This window comes from Sorex araneus, chromosome 4 (assembly GCF_027595985.1).
Source record: "Sorex araneus isolate mSorAra2 chromosome 4, mSorAra2.pri, whole genome shotgun sequence".
Taxonomy (NCBI): Eukaryota; Metazoa; Chordata; class Mammalia; order Eulipotyphla; family Soricidae; genus Sorex; species Sorex araneus.
In genome coordinates this window covers 204695872-204715040 of record NC_073305.1, presented here as the reverse complement: position 1 = coordinate 204715040, position 19169 = coordinate 204695872, and the positions used below count along the sequence as shown (strand labels likewise).

Below are 19169 nucleotides of genomic sequence, written 5' to 3'. Positions count from 1 at the left end.
TATCCCACCAGCAGTCAAGTTCCCGACTGGGTCGTAATCCCAAAGAAGAAACCAGAAGAGTGGGCCAGCATGGTCCCTGGGCTCCCACGGGGCTCAGGGGCAGGGGCAACGCAGCTCAAGCCGGGCCCCAGACCCCAAGAACTCAGGGCATGGCCAAGTCCTTTCTTGGGAACAGATGTCCGTCCTGGAGTAAGAGGTGGAGGTTGGCTGTAGAGTCGTTGGCGAGGGCCTCAGAGCCGGTGCCACGGCAGGATGAGGCTCAGGCTCAGGCCTAGTGGCAGCAGAAGTAGGGGCCCCCGCCAGCCCGGCGCCGGGCTGGAGCTGTAGGCCAGAGAGTCCTTGCAGAGGTGGTCATCAGGCTGGAAGTCCTGCACCGGGGGCAGCACTCGAGGTTGGAGCTCTGCCACGTGGTGGTGAATCCAGGAGGCGTAGCTGGACGTCAGAGTGTACACGCCTGGCCGGTTGGGGGCCCCGCAGGCATCCCCCCAGCTCACAATGCCCGCGAGGTACCAGAGGCCTCCCACAGGACAGGAGAGTGGGCCCCCGGAGTCACCCTGAGGAGAAAGTCCAATAACCATTAAACCCAGGCCTGGGTCCTCTCCCAAGATGACAGCTCTCTGGTTCCCCTGCCCCTGCGTTTACCTGGCAGGCGTCCTTGCCCCCCTTCACGTAGCCGGCACACACCATGTCCTGCTGGATAAAGTGGGGCTCCTCGGGCCTGGCCCGGATGCTGTAGAGGCAGTTACACGTCTCGCGACTGATGAGCGGCACCTCGAGTTGCTGTAGCGTCCGGGGGGGATTGAGGCTCACTGTGGGCGGGGGGCGGAAAGATGTTCATCCAGGGCCTTTTCCTCTCAGGGTCCCCTCTGTGCCCCCCAACACCAGTGCCTGCCTCACCTGAGGGGGCCACATGGCCCCATCCAGTGACGGTGCACTGGAGGCCGTTGGGAAAGGAGGCGTTGGCTGCAGGGAGGCACACGGGCCGGATGTAGCGGGTGAAGGTGACAGGCCTGGCCAGTCTGACCAGTGCAATGTCACCTTGGGAGCCCTCCTCACGGTAGCTGGGGTGGGAGATGATCTGCGCCACCTGGTGGACCTGGTATGTCACCGGGGTGTGGGAGTCCAGTTGGTGGGCCCCCAGCTTGACCTCATAGTCTTCCTTTCTGTGCTCCCTGCAGGCAGAGGGGACAAAGGCTGAGACCCAGCCGGGCCCCTCCCACTTCCCTGATCCCACTGACCCCCCTACCCCCCACAAACCAATCCTAGGCTGACTATTGTTTGTTTTGTTTGTAGGTTAAAAAGATCCAGGAGGGGTCAGAGAGATAGTACAGCCTGCAGGGCACTCGCCTTGTATGTGGTTTGATCTCTGACATCCCATGTGGTCCCCTGAGCACCGCCAAGAGTGATTTCTGAGTGCAGAACCAGGAGTATCCCTTGAGCATTGCCAGCATGGTCCAAAAACAAAAAAAAAAAAAAAAAAAAAGGGGGGGGAGCTGGAGTGATTAGCACAGGGAGGAGGGCATGTGGCCGGCCCAGGTTTGATCCCCGGCACCCCATAACCCACATGGTCTTCCAAGCATGGCCAGGAGTGATTCCTCAGTGCGGAATCAGGAGTAACCCCTGAGCATCACTGGGTGGTGTGACCCAAGAAGCCAAAAAAAAAAAAGGAACCAGGAGCCGCCTCATCGGTGTTCAGGGGCTGCTTCTTGGGGGCCGCCCTCGGGGCCACTTGAGAGCTTGGGCCGGGGGGCTTGCTCAGGGCCTCTCGCATGCCCAATAATTGCTTCAACTCAGCGTTATGCTCTCTCCAGCCCACTGTTCTGATTGTATTTGTGCAGCCCCTAATGGTGCCCAACTACTGGCATTGCACCTGGGGGTCACTCTGAGAAATACTGGGGGGACCGTGTGGGATTGAAGCCAGGCCTGCATACAAAACATTTGCACTTGCCCTTTGAGCCATCTCCCTGACATTGACCTTCACTCTTGCCAAGTCTTTCAGACTTCACTGGCCCAATTCAGACCCCAACCCTGGAGTTTTGACCAGATTGAACCTTGACCTCTGATCCACTTTCTGACTTCCCCACCGCGCCTCTTCCAGCTGGTACCTTGGGAAGCAGTGAGCAGCTGACAGCACCCACTGGTCAGACACGAGAGAGCCACCACACACATGGATGCCATCGTAGATGACGCTGACCTGCCAGGGCCACTGGCCAGGGGCCGCACTACTGCCCCCGGTGATGCGTGCCTGGGGGACGATGCCGCAGACAGCTGCCAAGGGAGAGGTGGGGGGATGCGTCAGGCCCTCTGGGAACCCCACACCAAGTCCTGCGCCTAGTCACTGTCCACAGCGGGGATCTGGTCAGGGAAGTCACAGAGATGGCCTCCCCCGGTCTGGTCCATCACCTGATTCGGTGCCTCCAGCTTCCTTTCTCTCGGCCTTCCTGCTCCATCCAATCCCTCTCACAGGGTGAAGAGCGGCATCACACAATCACACACCTCAGATATGGCCAGGTTGCACCCCGATTTAAGTCCTTCCCTAGCCCCACACGAGCCCTCCCCTGCCCCCCTTCCCCCCCTGCCAGCTCCCCGGATCCCATCCCCCAGTCTCTTGCTTCTCCAGGTCAGCCTGGAGAATTCCTTTCTGGTCCTGCTCTACTGGGGAGACCGTTCAATTCTCAGCCCTCTCTGCTCAGGTGTGGTGGCTTCCTTCCACACAAGCCGGGGGCCTGTGCCCAGTGCCAGGGCGGGGCTGTGTGCTGAAGGAACTGGCCGGCCAGCACAGTACCTGCCCCAGCCCTGCCGCCTTCCTCCTGCTAACAGTAGCGACAGCGGGAGTGGGGGTGGGGTGGGACCCAGGAGGCTTTTGTTTTAGCCTCCAGACTCCTCGTTAGCCCCAGGCCTTAGTGAGCTTCATTTTCCAGCCCCCGGCAGAGGCAGCTGGGGGTGAGTCTGAGCTGAGCCCCATGGCCACAGCACTGGGACACCCCCAGCACAGCCAGGCGCGGCGTTGTTTCCCTCCAAGCCACCCACCGTTGAAGTCAGAGCAGGGGGGTTTAATCCCAGCTGGCCGCTGCCCGAAGCATGCCCTTGACTATTCTTCCTCTGCAGCTTAAGTTTTTTCTTGCTCTACAGAACCTGGACCCTCAAGATTTAAATAGGGGGGAACTTAAATAGAAACGGGGTGTTGGGGACAGCTGCGGAGTGGCCGGCATTCCTTAAAAAAAAAAAAAAAAAGCCCCTCCCCCCTCCCCCATCGCCCCGGCAACCTCACCTTCAGCCCCATCAGCTCCTGGAAGGAAAAGAGAAAGCCGGGAGTGAGCCAGGCTGACCCCTGAGTACCTGCCCCTACTCTGGAGGGCGCCCCCCACCCAAGGGGCCCGGACAGCCAGCAGGGAGCGGCCCAGAGGAGGAGGAGGCCGCAGGAGAGGGCTCTCCCGGGTCCACTGCACCCATCCCTCCCCCACCGCGCCCCTCGCCCGCCCGCACATCCCCACTCACCGGTCCAGGGCCAGAAGGAGCCGAGCAGGAGCATGGTGACCGCTGCCCCCAGTGGCCCAGGCTTCAGCCCCGCACTCCGGGCCATGGCCCAGGTCGAGGGCGCCGCGGGAGACACCAGACTGGGGTGGGTGGACCAGGCAGGGCTCGGTGTGAAGGCAAGATCCAGGTATGCGGCCCGGGGCGGAGGGTCCCGAAGTCCACACTGGGGCGGCGGGGCCGGCGGCCAGGGCTGGCTGGGCTCTCCGGAGGCGACGGCCGGGGTGGCGCTGGGGGCTCCGAGGCGGCGCGGTGGCGTCTCCGGACTGCCAGACCGTCGGAGCCGGTGACTTACCTGCCCGCCCCTTCCAGGCCCCGCCCCGCCCGGCCGGCACCCGCTTCTCGCCGACCCCGGGGCTCCCGCTGCCGGGCCGCGCTGGCGCTGGGTGCGGGGGTGCTGGTCAGCAGGAGGGCGGGCGCGGGGCCGGGACCCCTGCGAGGCCGACTCCCCGCGGTGGGACCAGGTGTCCTCGCCCGGGGCCTTCCGGCTCCCGGGCCAGTTATGCCCCCAAGCCTTTCCCCTGGGGGCACGGTGGCTCCTCCCTCGGCTGCCCTCCCCGGGGGAGCTCAGGCCCCAAACCCCGACGACACGCGGAGCCTCGCCTGCGTGTGTGAGGAGTGACGAGGGCGCCTGGCAGTGCCCATCATCTCACAAGTATGTACCGAGCGCCTGCCACCTTCCAGGACAAAACAGACACCGTCCCTGCCTGGCCTGAGTCACGGCCGTGACCAGGATGACGGCTGGAGTCTGACATCACGAAAGGGCTCAAGGAAGTGCGCTTAGCTCTGAGACACTGCCACGGACGAAGGTCCTGTGACGGCCGGGGGGCAGGGCGGGCAGGTGCATCTGCATGAGTCTGCGGACTGCAGGGGAACCACTGGGCCCTTCTCTCCCCAGGATGCCGGCAGGGACCTGACCTGGCTTGGCGCGTGTGAGGGTCAGGGGGGCGCTAGTCTGAGGCCTTGGGTGGACGGTTGGGAAGGGATCCAGCAGGGTTGGGGTGTAGGGTCGTGTCCGTGGAATTGGAGGTTCAGGGGACTCTCTAGGTCCCCTGAGCGGATTCTCAGCCTCTCTCCTAAACTCCCAGCTTCCCCCCTCCACAATTGCCTGCACCCAGAGATGTCCCCTCTGCTGTCCTCCTCAGATGGCCTCCGCCTCAAGGACCCCCCTTCCTGGTGTCCATGTGCTCCTCTTCTGTTCTCCAACCTCGCCACTCTAGGACCCTGTCTGAGCACAGTCAGAGCAGTCCCCTGGTGACCCTCAGCTCTCAGCCCCCTGCTGTGGGGACTTGGGGAGCCATGCCCAGAGGTGGTGGGGTGTGGGTGTACCTCTAATGGGGTGCCTGCCAGGGACGGAAGAACCAAAGAAATGGGCCCTGGAGGGTACTGGGAGCGGAGCCCTGAGGGCACAATGCGGGTGCTGGACATTGAAGGGCCTCTTTGGGGTGTCCATCACCGGGTGTGCAGATTACGGTGGACACTCCCTGGATTCCTCGATGCAGAAAATCTCCTTGGACCCTCACCTCAGACCTTGCTAGGGCCTCCTTACATGCCCAGAGGTGTCCAGCAGGTGCTGGGGGCTGACCCTCGGGGAGGTGACACACACCCACCTCCTGCCTCCTGTGCCCCAGGGCAGGAATGAGGGACAGCTGCCACGTTATCAGGGACACATTTCCTGGGAGCCCAAGACCTGAGTCAGAGTTCAGGAGGGAGGGGCCCTACCCACTGGGCTCCCCCAACCCCGCAGTGCCCCCATATGCCACCAGGCCACGTGTCTGTGTTTACGCCTTTATTATCCGCTCCCTCTTGCTCCCTTGGATTCCAAGTCGAAGACTGCAGCCTGCTGGTGGGTGGGGTGCGCCAGCCTCGCAAGGAAGGAGAGAGCCGGTCCGGCCACATTCCAGCCGCACTGGGCGGGAAGGACGTGAGAAGGGGCGACTCCTCAGCTCTGGATCAGGGGGGTCAGAAGCAGGAGGAAGAGAGCAGCGCGAGGGGAGCCCGAGGCCCTCGCCAATTCTGGGGAGCAGAGGTCACTGCTTTCTGGGGTCCAGTGGGGGAAGCCACTCGGAGGCAGGAAATGGGCCTCCCCGACTGTCTGAGAGATCCAGGCCTCTTCCGGGCCCACAGCAGCAAACAGCTCCCTGCTCCCTCGCACAGCCATGCCCACCAGGGCCCAGGGGCCCCCCTCAGTTTGGCACAGGAGGGGAGGGGCTGAGGTCACCTGCGGAATTAAGAGTCCAGGCCCAAAGGGCGTTACCTGCCTGCTGGGCCTGCTGCCCCTTCTCTGAGGCGTCCTGACCCCTGGTCTCTCTCCGGGGCTAGCCAGGCAGCACCCCGATTCCCGACCCCACACTGCCTCTCCCCTCCCTGCAGGGGGAGGCCCAGGCCAGGTACCTCACACCTGTCCTCCTGTCCCTCCGTGTACTGAACACACAGCGTCCCTGGGGGCAGAATGCCCTGGTACAGGCAGTGGCAGAGTTGCGGGGTCAGTATGGAGACGGCGGCCGCCACGGGCACTAGAGGGAGGAAAGTAGGTGGTCCCAGGGGCTCTGCCGCCGGCACTGCTCATCCTCAGGGCCTGAGTTCTCACCTCGGTCCCGGGGGTTCTTCCAGCCCAGCACCCAGCAGCTGGCCCCCAGGGGGACCCCGCTGGAGTGAAGGCACACAGGCAAGGCTGATGGGGAGGGCTCCACCCGAGAGCTGAGCTCCAGGAGGGCCAGGGGGGGCCGGAAGCCCAGGTGGCGGGGCAGGCGGATGCTGATGACCGAGCGGGACACCTGGTGGCCCCAAGGGAGGGGGCTGGCCCCTGCCCGGCCCAGGTACACTTCAATGTAGGGCACTGCCGTGGTGCCCAGCCTGTGGGAACAAGTCAGGGTCAGGTCTGCCCCCCACTGTCCCCAGGCCTGTGCATCAGGGCGCCACACCACTGTCTTCCATGCCACCCTCTTCCACACTACACTCCCCCATGACACCCTCCCTCACCTCTCTCCTCCTCAGGGCTCTCCCGGTCCTGGGGCGGCTCGTGACCTTAGGAGTCCCCAGACCTCCTCTCCCCCTCCTGCCCAGGAGACGGGTGGGACCCACCTGAGGACACAGTGAGTGGCTGCCAGGACCCAGCCTGGTGCCACAAGGATCCCTGTGCAGACTCGGTCACCAGCCACGTGCACCTCTGCCAGCCAGGGCCACAGTCCCCGCTTTGAAGCAGGCTCTGGCCGCAGGCCGCAGGCTGGGGAAAAGAGGCGACCACGTCAGCAGAGACCCCACAGCCTTCCCCCGAAGCCTCATCATGGATCTCCGCACCCCCAGAAACTTGGTCCCAAAGGTTCCTTCCTCACCCCCCTGCTCTATGTGTGGGGGACAAGTCTCTTCCTCAGTCTTCTCCCACTCAGCGCCCCAATTCCAGGCCAGCTGGTCTTCCAGGTATGCTCCCCGGGTCACACGGGCAATCCACGGGCCGTGGGTCTGCAGCGGGGAGAAGGCTCGGGGCCGGAGGCAGCCCTGGGGCAAAGGTCCGACCCCAGCCAGGAACCAGGTCCCCTCCTCCCTGCACACAAGGCTCCACCGCGACAGGTTCTGCAGCGAGAGACAGTGAGAGAACTGGTGACAGGGTGACCGAAGCCTTGGGCCTTTCCCGGATGCCCTCACCCACTGTCTGGACATCACTCCCACCTCCAGACCGGGGTACTGATCTGAACAGGAGATTACGCCAGGGGTTGGAGAGACAGTACAGAGGGTATGGCGCTTGCCTAGCAGGCCACACACCATTCAAATTCACGGCGTCACATAAGCTCCCCAGAACACTGCCAGGAAATTACTCCCGAGCACTGAGCCGGGAATAGCCCCTGAGCATCAAGGTGTGTGACCCAACACCCCTCACCCCCAAGCCCCAGGAAATAAAAATAAAGCTCCTCTTAATATTTTTGTGGTGTTGGGGATCGAACTCAGGGCTTGCGCCTATGCGTGGCAAATATTCTACCTGTAAAATTCTCTTTAAACCATCAACTAAGGTGGGTAACAAGAAAACACCGCCCAGGGACGGCCGAAGCCCCGCCCCGCCCCGGCGCCTCGCCCCGCCCCGGCACCTCGCCCCGCCCCGGCGCCTCGCCCCGCCTCCGCGCACCCAGCAGCGCCCCGCCTCTTCCTCCTCCTGGTAGGCGGGACACAGCGCGTGCGGCGGGTCTCCGGGCAGCGGCACCGACGCCCCCTGGCGGCCATACAGGCAGTGACACCACCAGCTGTCCAGCAGCTCGGCCTCCAGCTGTGAGCTCGGGCCGGGCGCGGCTTCTGGGGGCCGAAGGGAAACTGGTCATCCAGGGGGAGGGGGGGGGCCCGCCGCCGCCGCCCGGCCCCGCCGACGGGAGGCCTCTCACCGCCGCGGCCCCAGCGCGCCAGGCGGCAGCGGCTCCCGGGCAGGAAGTAGTGCTCGGGGTAGGGCAGGCACACGGGCCGCGGCGCCGCGCTCAGGTTGACGGGCGCGCGCAGCTGCAGCAGCGCCAGGTCGGCGGCGTCGTCCCACGAGGCGTTCTCGTGCCGCACCAGCCGCGCCACCCGCTCCGCGTCCCGCCGCGAGGGCAGCAGCACGCGCCAGTCGTCCAGCTCCCGGGGCCGGCGGTCTGGGCTGATGGGACTGCGGGACCGAGAGGCTGGAGGTGTGGGGCGGATTCTGCACCTGCCCAGCCCGGAGTGGATTCCTGGCCTCCAGAATGCAGCCCTGCGCCCTGGCTCAAACTTAGACCCCCCTTTATTCACCCCCTCCCCCCCAAGGCTAGGACCCTGCTGTATGAGCTGCACCCATGGGTGGTACCCCACCCCTATGGGGCCCACCGCCCACACCAAGGCCTGGGGCCAGGTCCTGTATCGGGCTGAGCCGGGAGAGCCAACAGTCTGCTAGAGACGCGAGTGTCCACTCACTCCGGAAAGCAGCTGGCCGGGGCCAAGACCCAGCTTTCAGACACCAGCGCCCCATGGCAGGGTCTGGATCCTGGCACCGTCACCTGAGCCTCCCAGGGCCAGGCTCCTGGTCGCGGGGCCTTCCCGCATTCTGGGGGGGGGGGGCGAGGGGCGTGGGTCAGGAGGGGCCTGAACGCCCAGCACCGCCCGTCCCGTCTCAGGTCTCCCGTATCTGGCTCACATCCCGGGGCCGCCCCTCACCTGGCAGGGCGATGGTACAGTTTTCATCTGTGGGTTCCTGGGGGCCTGACTGGGACTCTGGGGACTGGGGGGGAAAGGCAGGCCCAGTCTCCGAGCCCATCACCTGTTCCCGGATCCATCTCTCATAGGAGGCCACAGCAGTGAAGACCCCTGGGCGGTTCCTCCGTCCACAGCCGAAGCCAAAGCTGGTGATTCCCGCCTGAAACCATCGGCCGCCTTCCTCACAGACCAGGGGCCCCCCAGAGTCTCCCTGATGAAAGACGACTCAGTGTCGGGGGAGAAGTCCCCGGCCACCTCCGAAAGATTCTGCACCTCTTTGTCTTGGCCCAACACACAGCCACCTTTTCTGAGAAACGTGCCTTGAGTGCACCAGGTCATCTGTGGTCCCTGCAACTCGAAATAGAAGAGTGTTATAAGGCAGAAAGGGAAGACGAGCCAAAGCCAGGAGCACCAAGCTACAGCATAAAGGCATGCAAGGAGCTTGCAAGCTTCCTTCGGAGCCAGCATGGAAGAGGAAGAAGCTGACCCAGAGAGGCTGACTCGGAAACTAGGCAGGGATGCGCTCCGTGCTGGAGCACATGCTCGCTCTGTGTGAGGCCTGAGCTCAACCCCAACACTGAAGAAAAGAAGAAGAAAGAGGTGAAGAAGAGTCTAGATTCAAGGACGAGGCATATACATACATACAAGGGGGCCTGGGTGGGGGATGGAGGGCAGGGTTTTGTTCTTTTTTTTGGGGGGGGTGGGCATACCCAGTGATGCTCAGGGGTTCCTTCTGGCTCTGCACTCTGACATCACTCCTTGGCTGTGCGGGGACCATACGGAATGCCAGCTATCAAGCTCGGGTCAGCCACGTGCAAGGCAAACGCTCTACCCACTGTACTATCTTCCTGGCCCCCACGGAGAGCGGGACAGAGGTGGGCATGGAGCAGCATTTGGAAGACAGTGAAGAGTCTCCCCTGTGAGGTGCTCTGTCTTTCAAGGCCCTCCATGGGGCGACTGTGGGTGCTGACAGATGTGCATACTGGGGTGGTACCTGTTCATATTTGCGAAGCTCTTCTCAGCTGTGTTTGGGGGACCATGAGGTGCTGGGGATTGAAATCGGGCCTCTGTGAATGCCGGGCGTGCCCAGCAGCCCTGGTCGCCCTGGCCTGTGCTCTAAACGGTTCTGCAAGGCCTCACTGATACGCTTACAGTGTATCTAGACTCAGATCTACGAGAACGTTATAATCCAGAAACACGGCAGGTATCTCTAAACATGCAGTCATAGAGTGTTGTGTGTATGCCACTTGAGGAAGGTTGTGTGTGGGGGGAATGGTTAAAATATGTTTTGGCTTTCAACAGACTATTTGAAAAATTCTTTTCAATGAAGAACTAATTTTTTTTTTGGTGGGGGGCACAGCTGGCAGTGCCCAGGGCTCAGCCCTGGCTTTCACTCAGGGACCCTGGCAAGCTCTGGGCGGGTCAGCTGTGTGCAAGGCAAGCGCCCTACCTGCGACACCATCGCTCTGACTCCCATAATTAATGTATTAAAGATAATCCTGACTTTCCACTAAATAACAGTGACTGAGATGTGCAATAATAATAATGACAACAGGGCTGAAGCAATAGCACAGCGGGTAGGGTATTTGCCTTGCACTGCGGCCGACCCGGGTTCGATTCCCAGCATCCCATATGGTCCCCTGAGCACCGCCAGGGGTAATTCCTGAGTGCAGAACCAGGAATGACCCCTGTGCATCGCCAGGTGTGACCCAAAAAAAAAAGAAAAAAAATAATAATGACAACAAAAATATTAAATACTAATTTAACTCTTATTAAGGACCAGACACACTTCCTAAGTGCTTTTAAATACACAAATTCACTTAATCATCAGAACTGCCGGGTGAGGTAGGTAATACTATCATTTCCATTCTCCAGATGAACACAGAGAGGTTAAATGACTTGTCAAAAACAAACCCATGAAAAAATAGGAGGTTCAAACATAGGGAGGTTAAATAACTTGTCAAAAAGCGGGGGGCTGGAGCGATAGCACAGCAGGTAGGGCGTTTGCCTTGCACGCGATCGACCTGGATTCGATTCCCAGCATCCCATATGGTCCCCTGAGCACCGCCAGGGATAATTTCTGAGTGCAGAGTCAGGAGTAACTCCTGTGCATTGCCAAGTGTGATCCCCCCCAAAAAAAAAAAAGAGAGAATGGGGCCGGAGCGATAGCACAGTGGGTAGGGCGTTTGCCTTGCACGTGGCCAACCCGGGTTTGATCCCCGGCATCCCATATGGTCCCCCAAGCACTGCCAGGAGTAATTCCTGAGTGCAAAGCCAGGAGTAACCCCCTGAGCATCGCTGGGTGTGACCCAAAAAGAAAAAAAAAAAAGAGAAACACAAAAAACAAACAAAACCAAAAAAAACCCAAAAAAGAACAAAGGACATTACGTAACCGTGGCCGGATAGCATATAGATGGCAGTATTGGACCTCTGTCAGACTTCTGGAGCCTGGCAGGTACCTCTGCACCACACTGCCTTTTGTTTGTTTGTTTCGATTCTTTTGGGTCACACCTAGTGATGCTGCTGCCCAGGGGTTGCTCCTGGCTCTGCACTCAGGAATCACTCCTGGTGGTGCTCAGGGAACCATGTGGGATGCCGGTGATCGAACCCAGGTCCGCCATGTGTGAGGCAGGCACTCTCCCCACTGTACTATCTCTCCGGCCCCCTCTCCATTTGTCATCTCGACATCAATCCCCTCCGTGACAATCTTGCCCTCCCTTTTGCAGACGAGTCGCAGAGAAATGTGGGAAATGAGCCCTATTTCCCACGGTTCTCCTTGCTGCCCGGGGCTGTGGAGGCCTGCCGGGTGGGTGTGCAGCCCTCTCCGCCCTCACCTGGCACGTGTCCCTGCGGCCCTCTGGATAGCCGGCACACAGCATCCCCGGCAGCAGCTGGAAAGTCAGGTTGAAGGGTCCTGGCCGGCTGTAGAGACACTGACAGGCCGCCTCGCCAAGCAGCTTTAGCTCCACTTCTTGTAGCACCCAGGGCAGAGGCAGAGGGTCTGTGCGGGACCAGAGAGCAGATGCCGAGCGGCAGGCCCAGAGCATTCCCTCCACCCCCCCATCCCTCGGGGCCCAGCTTTGTCCCCTCTAGCTGTCTCCCAGACAGCTCTCTTAGATGCCCTGTCACCTCCGCCATGTCCACGCAAGGCTGGTGTTCACCTTTTCCTATTGCTCTACTCTTCCTCCTACCTGCCATGGGCGGTGCGCATGGGGCAGCGGTGCCTGGGCATCAAAGGGTGCCTGCTGCATAGAGCCATGATGGCATAGCACCAACGCGGGCCATGTGGGGCCAAGAGGGCACCTTTCTTTTTCTGTTTTTTAATTAATTAATTAATTAATTAATTTGCTTTTTGGGTCACACCCGGCAATGCTCAGGGGTTACTCCTGCCTCTGCACTCAGGACTTACTCTTGGAGGTGCTCGGGGGACCATATGGGATGCTGGGAATCGAACCCAGGTCGGCCGCGTGCAAGGTAAACGCCCTAACTGCTGTGCTATCTCTCCAGCCCCAAAAGCAATTTGTTTTTGCTTTTGAATCACCATGAGAGAGGACATTTTTCTGCTTTTTTATTTTTGGTGGGGTGGGGGTCACACCCGGCAATGCTCAGGGGTTACTCCTGGCTCTGCACTCAAGAATCACTCCTGGTGGTACTCAGGGGGCCATATGGGATGCTAGGAATCAAACCCAGGTCGGCCACATGCAAGGCAAACGCCCTACCCGCTGTGCTACCGCTCCAGCCCCGAGAGGGCACTTTTCAATAAAGATGCCACTGTGTAGACTGGCTGGGCCCTGTACGAGCAGAGAATCTGCCTACTGGACAGAGAATCTGGGTGTTGTCCCTGACCCCTGTCCCAGCTTCTCCTTTCCTGGGGCTGGAGTGATAGTACAGTGGGGAGGGCACTTGCCTTCTGCCCGTGCCCAATATATGTTCGATCCTCGGCACCCTATGTGGTCCCTTGAGCACCACCAGGAGTAATTCCTGACTGTAGAACCAGGAGTGCCCCTGAGCATCACTGAGTGTGACCCCCAAAACAACAACAACAAAAATCAACTTCCCTTTCCCAATAACTCCCCAAGTCCGGTAACCTCACTGTGACTCTGGCATTTTCCTGGCAACTTCCCTCGTTCAGGAGATGCCACTTAGACCCAGATGACAGGCCCAGCTTCCTGCCTCTGTCTCTAAACAGCCTGTGTGGGTGCTTCCAGAGGGGCATTTATTTATCTTTTTAGTTTTTGTGGTTTTTTTTTTTTTTTTTTTTTTTGCTTTTTGGGTCACACCTGGTGATGCACAAGGGTTACTCCTGGCTCTGCACTCAGGAATCACTCCTGGCGATGCTCAGGGACCATATGGGATTCTGGGAATCGAACCCAGGTCGACCGCGTGCAAGGCAAACATCCTACCCACTGTGCTATCGCTCCAGCCCCTCTTTTTAGGTTTTTTTTTTTTTTTTAATCACACCTGGCAATGCTCAGGGGTCACTCCTGGTTCTGCACTCAGGAATTACTGCTGGTGGTGCTTGGGGGACCATGTGCGATGCCGGGGATTGAGCCTGGATTGGGTGCATGCAAGTCAAGCTCCTTACCCACTGGACTATCTCTCCAGCCCCACAGAGGGACGCTTTAAAGGTCAGTGAATTCCACTGTGTACACCTGGGGCCAGAGGCCTTCCTGAAGGGCTTTGATGGAGTCTCGGAATCCGGAAGGGGTGAGGGAGCATGGAACAGCCTGGCCTCCTGCCCCGCCACCTGCTCCTCTGAGACTGGTGAAGGGAGGCTGTATTTGAGAGTCAACCAGGGACCCTGCTGGCACTGCTCTAATGACTGTGCCTCCTTTCAGTCCCTAGAAGGACCCCCCCAAGCCCCCTGCCTTCCTGTAATGCCAATTTATACCCTTCCACAAAACCTCCCTAGAAGCGGCCGGAGCGATTATACAGAGGAAGGTGCTTTCCTTGCATGCAGAGACCTGGGTTCAACCCCTGGCACCTGATATGGTCCCCAAACCTGACAGGAGTGATCTCTAAGCCCAGAGCTAGGAGTAAGTCCTGAGCACAGCAAGATGTGACCCAAACACCAACAATCTCCCCAGAAATCCGCTCTGGCCACCCACTGCCAGGATGACCTAGACCCATCCATATCTAGGTTTTTTTTGTTTTTTTTGGGGGGGGGGCTTTTTGGGTCATACCTGGTGATGCACAGGAGTTGCTCCTGGCTCTGCACTCAGGAATGATTCCTGGCAGTGCTCAGGGAACCATATGGGAAGCTGGGAATCGAACCCAGATCGGCCGCATGCAAGGCAAACGCCCTGCCTGCTGTGCTATCGCTCCAGGCCCCAATAACTAGATGGATCTATTTATGGATTGATCTCTCCATCTTCGGGTGGGTCCATGAATTTCCTCGTTGTTCAGCATGAGCTTCCTTGTCCCCTCCTGCCCTGGCACAGCCCCTGCAGGCAGAGGCAGTGGCTTCTGCTGAAGTGCCATCTTCCCAGCCCCCAGCACTGCCCAGGTATGATCGCAGCAGACCGAGGTGAACTGTGGGCCCCGCTAACATGGACATGGAAAAGTGCCCTACTCCCACCCCATACTTTCTAACATAAGTGCTTAATTATTGAATTTATTTATCCTTTATCTACCTGCCAGAGAAGGAAGGATTTTTTTTTTCTTTTTGGGTCACACCCAGCAATGCTCAGGGGTTACTCCTGGCTTTGCACTCAGGAATTATTCCTGGTGGTACCTGGGTGACCATATGGGGTGCCGGGGATCGAACTGGGGTCGGTTGCGTGCAAGGCAAATGCCCTACCCACTGTGCTATTGCTCCAGCCCCCAGAAGGCAGGATTTTTATTGCTATGTTCATTGGTGTGTCTAATATCTAACTTAGTGCCCGAGCCAAGGAGGTGCTCATGGAATTTCTGTTGTGAGCTGGAGAGATAGCACAGGGATTTAGGCATTTACCTTGCATGCAGCCAACCCCAGTAAGATTCCCGGCACTGCATAATGACCCCCCCCCCCCGCAGCACTGCCTGGAATGATCCCTGAGCACAGAGCCAGGAGCAAATCCCAAGCACCACAGGGTGTGACCCTAACATCTCCCAACACAGGAGATATCTGTTGGATGAGATTGACCAATGAAGGCAAATGGTGAGAAGGCAGGTGGAGGGGAGGGGGGAGTGGGGAGGGGAGAGCAGGAAGGCGAGAAAGGAGGGCAGAAACTGGCATTGGCTGAATGCCTGAATGCCTGTTGTAGATGCCTGTGGCCTACTGTAGACTTAACACAAGGGTAAAAAAAAGTACTTAAATGCATTAAGCACCCCTGTGCCGGGCACTTTGCCATAAACTTCACAGATTTCTCTCATATGATCACCCAACAGCTCCACGCTCAGGTTTTCAGAAAAGCAAGTCGCGAAGTGCTTTTGCAGAGCAGGGTTGGGATGGGAACGCTCGTTGTACCCTAAATCCAGCAAAGACAAAAGCTGGAAGATGGGGCCAGAGAGATAGTCCAGAGGGCAGGATGTTTGCCTTGCACGAGGCAGACTCAGGTGCAATCTCCAGCCCCCCATACGATCCCCTGAGCCTGCCAGGAGTGATCCCTGAACATAAATCCAGGGGTAAACCCTGAGCAAAGCTGGGTGTGGCCCCCAGAGAGAGGGGGGTGGGGCGGGGAAGGAGAAAAGAGAAAGAGGAAAAGTGGGAAGAAAAGGTGAAGAGGGGTAATGGAATGATTTAGAATGGCTTCCCTAGGCTCTGGGTTCAGGGATCACTCCTTGGCAGTCTCGCGGAGCTATCTGGGGTGCTGAGGATCGAACCTGGATTGACCGCGAGCGAGACAAACGCCCTACCCTGCCGTACTAGCGCCCCAGCCGTCGAACCTAAGCTCTATCCTGAGTCGGGGAGTGAAAGAGATGGAGAGATGCAGCGAAGCCCTGCCCTCGACTTCGCCTCCTCCTCCTCGCATCCCCGGGCCCAGCTCCCCGGACACGCCCTCAGGTCCCTGCGGGAGGACCCCGCGTCTAGCGCGCCCACCCGCTGCCCGTCACTCACCCGCCTCCTGGACGTTCCCCCAGCCCGTGGCCCAGCAGCTGGTGCCGTGCGCGAAGCGGTGCGAGGCGCGGGGCAGGCAGACGGGGCGCACGGCGGCGCCGAGCACGGCGGGCGCGGCCAGGCGCAGGAGGGCCACGTCGGCGCCGCGCTCCACGCTGCTGTAGCTGTCGGGCACCAGGATGGAGGCCACGGCGCGCACGTGCACGCCGTCCAGGGGCCCGTCCTGGGAGTGCACGCCCAGCACCACGGACCACTCGGCCGCGGGCTCCAAGGTCCCGTTCCTGCGCCGAGGCCGGGCGGGAGGTTAGGGTAGCCCTGTGGAGGGGGTTCGAGCCCAGGGGAGGACGGGCCGGGGCCACGGAGGTCGAGATGGAGAAGGCGCAGATGGGGAAAGACGGAATGCAGACCCCCGATACCGGCCAAGTGAGGAGCCCGGTCAGCCCCACTACCCCCCCCCCCAGGACCCGGAGCCCATGGGCCGGAGGGTGGGGAGACACGGGGGGCGTGGGGTCAGCCTGCGTGGCGGGCTTGAGGGAAAGGGGGTGAACGAAGGTTGATACTCACTCCACAAAACAGTGGGCAGCCGAGAGCACCCAGGAGGGGGCGATGAGGGAGCCCCCGCACACGTGCCCTCCCCTGTGATACAGGCTCACCTGCCAGGGCCACGTGTGCGGCTGTGCGTCTGAGCCCCCCATGATGCGGGCAGAGGGCTCAGGGTGACCGCAGTCTGCAGTGAGGCGGGGTAGGGGGGGCGGGGGGGGGGGGAGGGACCATGAAAATCGGAGCCCACCCGGAGGCACCAGGGCACAGCCTTTTCCCCCAGCGGGCTTCCGTTCCCACCCCTGAACAGTGAACAGAAGATTCAGGCACTTCTAAATTTCTGGTCCCTTCTAGAAGGGTCCCTCTCAGCACCCAGCCAGCCTTCACCCCTTCAAGATCTGAGGACCCCCCCCCCCCTTACCGAGATCTCCAGGCTCTTCTTGAGTAGGACCAAAAGCTGGCAGGCAGAGGGTATAGGAAGGAAGATACTGGTGAACCCCCCTTGCCCCCCCAGCCCGTTTCCACTCTCCACCCGCCTTCTGTCTCTCTTCCCTCCTTAGGGACTCCCGCACCGCGGCTGCCTTACCTGCTTCCTGGAAGGCTCCTAGGTTCAGGTTCATGGCTGGAAGGAGCAGGTGGGGGGATGATGGTGAGTGGCACTAGGGCTGGGTCCTCGAGGGACCCCTCCCCACTTTACAGCTGCTCTTGCTTCTCTCTCTCTCTGGCTTCCTCTCCCTCCTGACACCTCACCCTTCCTTCCTTCTGGCTTGTTTTTGGGGCACACCCAGCGATGCTCAGGAATCATTCCTGACAGGCTCCGGGAACCACCTGGGGTACCGGGGATGGAGCCTGGGTGGGCCACAGGCCAGGCAAACACCCCCTGTAGCATCTCTGCAGCCCGTGTCACCCTTCCTTCTGATCTCCTTCTCTCTTTCCTCCTCTGACACCCCACTCCCAGGCAGAACCCAAATGTCCTGCTTTGAAGCAGCGAGGCCCCACACACTTTGTCCCCGGAGCCCGCCCCTGTCCCCGGAGGTACCGAGCATCACAAGTGGGAGGACCAGGAGCTGGGACATGGCTCGTGGACCCAGCTGGAGCCGAGGCGGAGGGAAGTGGGACCCCGCACAGCCGCTCTGCGTCTGCCTCAGAGCCAGTGGGGTTCTGATGGTCCCCAGATGCCCCACCCTCCCTGGCTGGAGCCCATCCGGGAATCCGAGAGGCTCTGAAGCTGGAAGGGGGAAGTAGGGAGGCAGATGGCCCCACCCAGAGCCCGGCGCACCCGTCACATCTCTGGACACCAGAGGCAGCTGTCCTCCCTCAGGGCACCTTGGGGGTGAGCAGGGAACTTGTGGACAAAAGCAAAAAGGACTTCAGGGTCAGGACTGCAGGTGCGCAGCCGGGCAGGGGCGGTGGCCCCTCAGTGGCCGTGACTCATCCGAGACCGCACTTGTGTGTGGGGTGCGGCTGCCCCAGTGGCTTTACCTTTTCTTCTCACACAGCTCTGGTTACTGGAATTGCTGGCCTGGTGGAAATGGGAGCCCTAGGGAATTCAATCCCATCCTAACAAAAGGACCACAGATCACGGCTGGTCGGACTGGTCAGAGAATTCTAGGAGGGGGCTGGGTGGGTGGACAAGGCCGGGAGACACTCCACCCTTCTGCAAGGTGAGATTCTTGCAGGTGTTGTGTCACTTACCCTTAGTGTGTCCTTGGGAAAGTCACTCAGCATCTCGGGCACAGGCCTTGCATGCAGGCAGCCCTGGGTTTGATGCTGGGTACCACCAAAAATAAATCTGTAGCACTGTAGCACTGTCGTCCCGTTGTTCATCGATTTTGCTGGAGCAGGCACCAGTAACATCTCCATGGTGAGACTTGTTACTGTTTTTTTTTCTTTTTTTTTGGGGGGGGTCACACCTGGCGATTCACAGGGGCTACTCCTGGCTCTGCACTCAGGAATCACCCCTGGCAGTGCTCAGGGGACCATATGGGATGCTGGGAATCAAACCCGGGTCGGCCGCATGCAAGGCGGCTTACCCGCTGTGCTATTGCTCCAGCCCCCGACTTGTTACTGTTTTTGGCATCCCAAGTACACCACGGGGAGCTTGTCAGGCTCTGCCGATAGGGATACTCTCCGTAGCTTGCCGGGCTCTACGAGAGGGACAGAGGAATCGAACCTGGGTCGGCCGTGTGCAAGGCAAACGCCCTCTACCCGCTGTGCTATCGCTCCAGTTCATAACCAAAAATAAATAAATAAATAAAAGAAGGAGAATCTGAAAAGAGAGATAGGAAAAAGGAAAGAAGGAAAGACAGAGAAAAAGGAAAATTAAAGACAAGGAATACACCTCAAAGGGGTGCGGAAATAGGAGACACAGGGAGGTACTAGGAGGTACTAGGGCCCTAAAATGGAGCCACGACGCTGTTTAGGAACGGCCGACCCGGCGCTCCTGGCTGGCCCTCGAATCTCTGGAGCCCCCACACAGGGCGGCCCAGGGGTCAGCCGAGGCCCCTCACTCAGGGGCGCTTCACACCACACGTCAGTTGGGCCTGTGGGAACAATTGTCTTAGTCCACAAATCCCGAGGTGCAGTGCCCTGTGGGGGCCTAATTCGGTTTCTTATGGGCCCCACATATCCCAGGCTTCTTTTTCCCCTAAATAAATTCCAGCTTTGCTTCAGTTTTCCTCAACTTGTTGATGGTTCCTGGTACCAGAGAACAAACAGGGAGGCGCTATAGCCCTTCCGGGGTGTTGCCTGGCCCCTCATCCTCCCGGCTCTGAGTCCTTCTGCACCCAAGAACCTCACTACCTTGGTCGAGGGTCAGGATTTATTTGGGTATCTTTGTCTCTGGCTTGTAGGGTATATTATCCCC

At 59.9% G+C, this 19169-nt stretch overlaps 2 protein-coding genes across 4 annotated transcripts; both read right to left on the bottom strand.

The window, feature by feature from the left end:
• Positions 1–59: 59 nt before the first annotated feature.
• PRSS8 (serine protease 8) lies at positions 60–3711 on the bottom strand. The gene is made up of 6 exons (XM_055136559.1): positions 3499–3711; positions 3272–3289; positions 2106–2268; positions 898–1172; positions 643–809; positions 60–554 (listed from the first exon to the last, which is right to left on the bottom strand). The coding sequence occupies exons 1-6, from the start codon at positions 3581–3583 to the stop codon at positions 231–233; spliced, it is 1032 nt and encodes a 343-aa protein (XP_054992534.1). The 5' UTR covers positions 3584–3711; the 3' UTR covers positions 60–230.
• Positions 3712–5395: 1684 nt separating this feature from the next.
• PRSS36 (serine protease 36) lies at positions 5396–17379 on the bottom strand. Of its 3 annotated transcripts, none has more exons than XM_004615900.2 (15): positions 17343–17379; positions 16890–16925; positions 16725–16760; positions 16328–16490; positions 15764–16044; positions 11559–11725; positions 8686–8935; positions 8446–8575; positions 7905–8161; positions 7655–7818; positions 6870–7107; positions 6619–6760; positions 6125–6390; positions 5929–6050; positions 5396–5755 (listed from the first exon to the last, which is right to left on the bottom strand). In XM_004615900.2, exons 1-15 carry the CDS (start codon positions 17377–17379, stop codon positions 5477–5479), a joined length of 2568 nt encoding a protein of 855 aa, XP_004615957.1. In that variant the 3' UTR covers positions 5396–5476. The 3 variants fall into 3 exon arrangements, with proteins under 3 accessions (XP_004615957.1, XP_004615958.1, XP_004615959.1); XM_004615901.2 differs by having other exon boundaries at positions 7670–7818; XM_004615902.2 differs by lacking the exon at positions 5929–6050 and having other exon boundaries at positions 6312–6390.
• Between the last annotated feature and the right edge of the window lie 1790 nt (positions 17380–19169).